Below are 7,484 nucleotides of genomic sequence, written 5' to 3' on the forward strand. Positions count from 1 at the left end.
GGGGGCAGGCCCAACCCTGACAGGATGGAGAAATGGAGGGAGAAGGGTCGTGCTGGCCATGCCCACTGGGGGGTGCTTTTCTTTCTCCTTTTGTGAATGTCTGTCTTTCTCTCTGGCAAATGCACTTGCCCTCTGATGATTAATTTATTTAAAAAAAAAAAAAAAGAATTAAACGGGAGTTTCTCAGGTCAGCTTTGCTTCCAATACTCGCTGTATGAAGCCACACGCCCGAGCAGGCGCTAGCCTGTCCCCACAGCTAAAGCAGTCAGTGCCCTGCCTTTGATGTCATTGTCTCTCTTTTCCCTTTTTAGATCCTGAGGTGTCTTCGAACTTGGTGTTTTTGAAGCAGCCTTCTGCCTTGGTGCGAGTGGCCGGTCAGCGAGTGGTGCTGCCCTGCGTCGCCGCAGGCCTTCCCGCGCCCACTGTGAGGTGGAGGAAGCAGGAGGAAGCGCTGGACACGGCCAGGTGGGTTCCCGCCCCAGCTCCAGGCGGGGGTCTGAGCCTGCCTGGGACCGGTGGTCAGTGAGCGATGAGCGTCTCCTTGAGCATGCTGTGGCACTCAGCTGCCGTCCTCGAAATGGGTAGGCATGGCGTCTGGTTAAAGAGAAAAGTGCTTTCAGAATGCTAAGGGCTCGTCACTCCTTTTGATTTTCCAGAAACTGCAGAGAAACGGGGCCACTCTGGCCCACCGTGGGGTGTGAAGGTGCCTTAGCCACCTGGGAAAGCGTCCGGCACCTCCTAGCAGACGTAACTGAGCAGCTGCGTGCCACCAGTGGCCGCACCCTGTGCTCTGGGCCTTTGCGAACCAAGTTCACCCAGAGACCTGGGCACGGGTGTTCAGAACAGCCCAACACTGGGTCACGGGAAGTCACGGTTTTCGCCTGCATTTTTCTGTGTAAAATTGCTTCATGACTTTTCCAACAACCCGATAGAAACAAATCTTTCCACAAAATCAGATCATGTCATTTACTTGCTTCAAAGTATTTTCTTTTGATTAGAAAAATGAAAGAAAGAAAGAAAAGAAAAGAAAAGAAAAGAAAAGAAAAGAAAAGAAAAGAAAAGAAAAAAGAAAAGAAGCCTGCTTAGCACACCAGGCTCTCCAGGCTGGCCTCAAGCTGTTCGGGGCGTACCCTTTCCTTTTCCTGCAACCTTGACCTTAACGTGGGTCTGAGTCCTCTGGCCGGACACGCTTTCCCACGTACCGTGCTTTTTCCCTGTATTTTGTATTTTGGAGTTCTAGCAATTTGACTCTGTCTTCACTGTGAGTCATGAACTAGTCAATGAATCTGCCAAGCATGCAGTCATTTTTCCTCCCAGGCCTCTTCTTCTTTTTTTCTTTTCTTTTCTTTTTTTTTTGCTGTAGGGTGTGTGTGCTCACCAGAGTGTTGATTTGTGGTCTCTTCTTCAATATCACAGAGTTATTTTAGTTTCCCTTGAGGCCTAAATCACGCTGCAGAGCCGGGTCAGTGTTTGTCCGCACCCTGTTGACCATGTCTCGATGGTGGGTGATTTGTGCCCAGCTCATACTGCAGGGCTGCTTCCGGACATCCATTCTCCTTTCTCCCTTCCCTGCCTCTTTCCTGTCCTCACCAAGTCACCACAGGAAACTTCCGGGAGGCATCAAGACCCCATGACCTGCCGTTTCTGGTCTGACATTTGACTGTTTTTATCCTGTTTCTGTTAGTGATCTCAGTGGGGCCTATTCGTGGTGGAGTGACTCTCAACTGGATTCCAAACTCCAGGATTCCATAATTTGTGTGTGTGTGTGTGCGCGCGCATGCGTGTACACACACACACACACAGCCAGAGCAGGGAGGTAGGGCCGGGCCAGTGAAATGGAGCTGGTCATGGCAGTGATTTCCTTTGGAAATAACTGGAGTTGTCAGAGAAAAGTCATCATGACATTTGATTTGTATTGGTGATATTTATTCATGTAAAATTTGAGTAAAGCAAACTGGACTAAATTAAATTCTGATAACTGTGTTCATCTGGTCCGTCTGGAATAATAATAATACCGTGTAAGTGTTCTCCCTGTCCTCATAGTCCTGACAGGTATCCGTTTTTCATGCAGCTCTGAGAGGTTGACCCTGCTGGCAGGTGGCAGCCTGGAGATCAGCGATGTCACCGAGGATGACGCTGGGATCTACTTTTGTGTAGCGGATAATGGGAATGAGACCATTGAAGCCTCAGCGGAGCTAACAGTACAAAGTATGTAAACATCTACGTGTAGGTTAGAAATCGCGTCCTTTCTGGACCTGCTGGTTGTTAGGAGGGAGAAGCAATGCAGTGTGACCGGTGAAAGCCTCACTGCCACTCGGGCTGCTCCAGCTCTAAGTCAGGGCGGCGTGTCCTTGCCGTCTGACCGCTGAGATTGGTCTGACCTGTCTGAACCTCGTTTTCTTCATCTGTGAGACGGAGACAGTGAAAGTACTTACCTTGGGCCAGCGAGCGGCAGGTAGTCAAGGTGGCTGGATCCCACGCGCTGACTGTGGTTCCATCCCAGACTGGCGGCAGGCACATGGCAGCACATGGCAGGCACATGTGGCCGTGGCCTGGGGTGGCTGGGGCCGAGGTGGATCCTGGCAACGGGACACGTCCAGGTGTCATGTCTTTCTCTCACCCATGGAAGAAATGAACAAATTAGGGAGAAAAGGAATAACCATGTTGATAAACCCCTCATAAGACACATATACAACTTGACAAAGGTCTTTATCTAAACTATGGCTGGGCAGACGATAGCTTGTGGCCATTCTCCCTGACTGCTGGATTTTTCCACCCTGTAAGCTAATGTATATATATATTTAAAATTAATTTTATTCACAATAAGAATAAGTGTACAGATACAAGAAGGAGAGAGACCTCATGTCTCTGGAGACAGGCTTCTCCGAGTGGTAGCTACAGCCATCCTGACCGTCCTGGTCATGTGTACAGTGCAAAGCCTTGTCTTCCTTAGTGTTTACAGACAAGAAATCATTCTGTGCAAAAACATATTTGGAAAATTTTGTTTTGAGCCTTGTCCCATAACTGATTTTTTTTTTTTTTTTTTTTGGTGGGTGGGGAAATAGCTTATGAGAACTAACTGGAGCTATATCTAAATGCAGTCATGCCTGTCTGACTTCTGTTATTTTATAAGAAATTATAGCCACAGGAAATGCCATCATGGGTGTTAATGCAGGAAAGGTTCTAAGTTCACTCTTCATCTGTTAAACATTTCAGATTTATTGCCTTATCACTAACTCACGCGCTTGTTGCACGCAGTGTGACGTGAACTAGCCCATTGTATTTCCTGTCATCTCAGATTGTTGATAACACTTAAAATGGGTCATGAGATTTAAAAAAAAAAAAAATTTTTTTTCTCTTCTCTTAAAACAGCTGTAATAGTTTGACACACATCTCCTTTCCTCCGCCCCCAAGTAAAATTTTCCACATATATGTATGTGTGTGTATACATTTTTTTTTTAATAGAGAAGTTTTTGCTAACAGGGCATGTGCATTTGTCAGTGAGACAGAAAGCAAGAAACCACTCCCCAGGGGGGATGGCCACGCCGCAATCTTTTCTCCTCCATTCTCTTCAGATCTTGGGCACGCATGCACTCGCCCCCAGCATGAGTTTAAGCCTCCAGGTCTGGGACTCGAACCACAGTTTGACTAGGTGGGAGTCCAGCGACATAGCCATTATGCCAACTGCTGGTCCCCCATTTATATTTTTGTGATACACCTTGATATCTCTGTATTGTTGGTATCTGTCTATACCTGGAGGGTTTTTTTGTTTATTTGTTTCACCATAGAGGGTGTGTGCACTCGCTGGAGACAGAGAAGGAAAGTGAGAAAGCAAGCCACCAGGTCTGGACTTGAACTGCGGCCAGCCATGTGGGAGTCCAGTGCCTCAACCGCCATACCACCTGCCGGCCCTGCCCTGTATTATCTTATGTTTGAATCTAGTGGTGCTTTCCAGCATTATGTAAGAGATGGAATTAAATAATATTTCTAGTAAAGGAGTTTTGCAAGTCTAATATGGTTAGTATTAAACTCTACTTGTATACTTAGCAATTAAAATTATTCTTGTAATGATGATGGCATTAGAAAGGGATAAGGAACTGTCAAAGAGGATTTGAAGCTTAATTATCTCTTTGGTAACAAATACATAATCTTCCGCTAGAACACTGACTTTCTTATGGTAATTGGCTCATTTGTTCTCTGGTTATCAGTTTAACTTCCCGACCACAAACATCTGCTGTTACATTGTGTTTAATTGGTGTGAGTACTATCTACAGAGTAGTTCAAATCCACAGAACATTTTAAAGGAATTATTTTATAATTCATGAAAGGGAAAAATAAGTGATGAAAGTTGTTAAGATTTTTTTCTAAGTCTTTGAAAGTCTGTTTACTAAAAGTGCATGCTACAATTATAGTCATTTGATTTTTTTTTTTTTGGGGGGGGGAGAGGATTTTGCTGTGTGCAGAATTGTTTACTTTGTCCTAGGGGGAGCCTCAGTTCTTTAGACTCATGGAAAAATGTCAGTCTTGGAAACATGATACTATAGTAAACAAGAGTACAGGCTTTGAAAATAGAAAAAAATTAATATGTTACCATTCATAGTATAAAAAAAAAGAGAGTGGGCTTGTATGTGTGCTATTGTATGTGTGCTTGCTTATAATTTAAAAAATGGAACAGTCAACCATAAAAAAATTGTTTTTAATGGTGACCTATAGCGGAAGGGAGAGAATAGGATTAGAGAAACTGGCTTAGAAACTGAGCTTGGTTGGAACAGTGGTCCGCCAGGTGGGAGTCAAGTGTCTTAAGCACTACGCCACCTGCTGGCCCCAAGAATGTATAATCTTAAGCAGCATGTATTAGTAGTGATGGAGAATGCAACGAGTTAAAGTCAGGGAGGTTTATTAGAGTAGCACCAAACATTTCCAAAATACTTAAGAATATACTTAACAGAGTATGGCCAAGATTTGTATGCTGAGATGTATAAAATGGTATTGAAAGAAATCAAAGATCTAAATAATTGGAGAGATAAACCTTGTTCATGGAAAAAGAAGATTCATTACTGTTAAGATGTGAAGTTGCCACAAATTCAACATGATGTCAGTGAAAATCCAAGTAGGCTGGCCATATCTTAGCTCAACTGTAAGTGAGGCTCCTGCCACTGTCATCATCGTTGTCACTTAATAGAACTGGCTTACAGTAGAATTTGCAACTTTGTTGATATATATGGGCTTCCTTATCGTTTGAAATTTTCAAACAAGGATCAATAAGACCCTCTGTCATAGATGATGTATGGAAATTACAGCATTTGTAGGAAGTTGGACTCGATACTGTTCTTCCATCCTTCTAATTGACAGTCTTTCTCTTTAGTCAGTAGTGTGCAACTTTGGAGAAAGGGAGATGCTGGAGTATGCAGCCTTTTCAAATACTTACCTTTCTCCAAAGAGCTTACTACTCTTCCTCCCACTTTTAAAACTTACTTCATGTGATAAGGGATGTTACTAATGAGACTGTATTGCATGAGTGAATTATTTAAGGCCTCTGAGGTGGCATTTGTTTTACTTTTTGTTTGTTATTCATCAAACTGGCAAAGGAAGTTGTGTCAGTCTTTTCACCTCTTTGAATTGTAATTGCAACTCTTTTAAAAAGATAGGGAAATTGCCGTTAGTGTTCATTTTTAGATGATATACAATATTTGGATTTTCAGTTTCTTCAGTATAGTCAGCTTAGTAAATATTTCTCAACCAGGAGCTAAGGAAACTCAGAAGTTGTCCCAGTACTAGTTAATTATACCAGAAGATCAAATTTTAAAGGAGTGATATTCCTTCCATGAGTTGTAAATATCTATCTATTGTATGCTTTTGCAAAAATATGTGAAGACCTCAGATAATAAGTAAAGATCTTGTGAATTCTCTGATTTTAAAAAAATGGTTGACTTATGACTGGCTACCTGTTCTTTCATTAATATCCCGATTTCATTCTATTTTAAAGCTCCACCTGAGTTCCTGAAGCAACCTACTAATACCTATGCTCATGAGTCCATGGACATTGTATTTGAATGTGAGGTGGCTGGGAAACCAACTCCCACCGTGAAGTGGGTCAAGAATGGGGATATGGTTATCCCGAGTGATTACTTCAAGATTGTGGTAAGTATCTTTCAGAGAAGAACCCTTGTTTCTGAAGCCTTTGCATGCTTTTAAATGGAACCGCCGAGAGAGCATTCATCCTGTACGCACCAGTTTATGCACCACAGATGAAGCGTGGGAAAGCCACACAGCGCGGCCTCTGCAGTGGCTGATGGGAACGCTAAGCCCAGAAATGTGTCGGGGGTTGACATAAGGCCACATAGCAGGTTGGTGTTTGAACTGAGCCTGGAGTCTCACCGCGGTCTAAAACTCTTACCTATCACATTGGCACGCATAAACCTAACTGCTGCCGTTGCCTGGGTAACGGTTAGTGTGTGTGTGCGAGTCTCCCCAGTTGTCTTCACAGCTCTTTTTTTTTTGGAGAGGTTTTTGCTATAGGGCGCATACGCTCACCAGAAAGACAGAGAGAGAGAGAGACAGAGAGAGACAGAAAGCAAGAAATCACCCCCCAGGGGGCATGGCCACACCGCAATCCCTTCTCCTCCATTCTCCTCTCAGGATCTTGGGCACGCACGCACATGCACCCAGCATGAGTTTCAGCCACCGGGTCTGGGACTCAAACCGCGGTTGACTACATGGGAGTCTGGCAACATAGCCATTACGCTAACTGCTGGTCACTCTTCACAGCTCCTTTATTCAAGGAGCTGAACTCTGTCCCTGAAGTGAGGAAAGATCTTTTTGAAAACATATTAATTGTGCCAGCAGGTTTCGTGGTGGCTAAGGTGCTAGATCCACATAACCGACTCTGGTTCCAGGCCTGGACCTGGCAGCCTGAGAAATATGCCAGACACGTGTGTGGGCATGCCCCAGATCCTGGGAGGAGAGCAGAGAAGGGACTGGCGTGGTCATGGTGACCTACTTCCCTCTCGCCTCCTCTTCATCTGTTGAGCAAACTTGCCCTATGGCAAAAAATATTTTTAAAAATATAAGAATGTTTAAAAAAGAGGACAGCATATTAACTAAGACTATAACTGGCTATACACAACTTACCCAGAAAGCATATACTATGCCCAGACTCTTCAAAATAAGGGTAACCAGATGTCGATGATCACAACAGTAGATATGAAGATTCTCTAAAAAAGAATTATGTGTATTTAAGAATGCTCAGCCATGATTACTTTTTACTCCCTACCTAGTAAATGCTTAGTAAATGTTATGTGTTAATGTTGTTATCATTACCTGACATCCTAGTAGTACAGTGATCTAGGCTTTAGTAACAATGATTAATGCATTACCTTAAAATCCATGCATGGCATTCACGAAGGTAATCAGAAGTAATAATGGTGGTTAGAAACTTCCTACTTTGTTATAAATTTGCCCTATAAATATTTTATTTTTAGCAG

At 43.5% G+C, this 7,484-nt stretch overlaps 1 protein-coding gene across 8 annotated transcripts in view; it reads left to right on the forward strand.

Annotated features, from left to right (window-relative positions):
- Positions 1 to 7,484, forward strand: part of NEO1 (neogenin 1) — a gene marked incomplete at its 5' end in the record, with an annotated part of 82,445 nt that overhangs the window by 7,847 nt on the left and 67,114 nt on the right. For all 8 annotated transcript variants that reach the window (XM_014583747.1, XM_014583753.1, XM_014583748.1 and 5 more), the window contains 3 exon segments: positions 312 to 465; positions 2,072 to 2,208; positions 5,987 to 6,141. In XM_014583747.1, coding sequence (XP_014439233.1) covers positions 312 to 465; positions 2,072 to 2,208; positions 5,987 to 6,141 — 446 coding nt within the window.

Source organism: Tupaia chinensis, unplaced genomic scaffold (genome assembly GCF_000334495.1).
Source record: "Tupaia chinensis unplaced genomic scaffold, TupChi_1.0 Scaffold144682_1, whole genome shotgun sequence".
Lineage (NCBI taxonomy): Eukaryota > Metazoa > Chordata > Mammalia > Scandentia > Tupaiidae > Tupaia > Tupaia belangeri.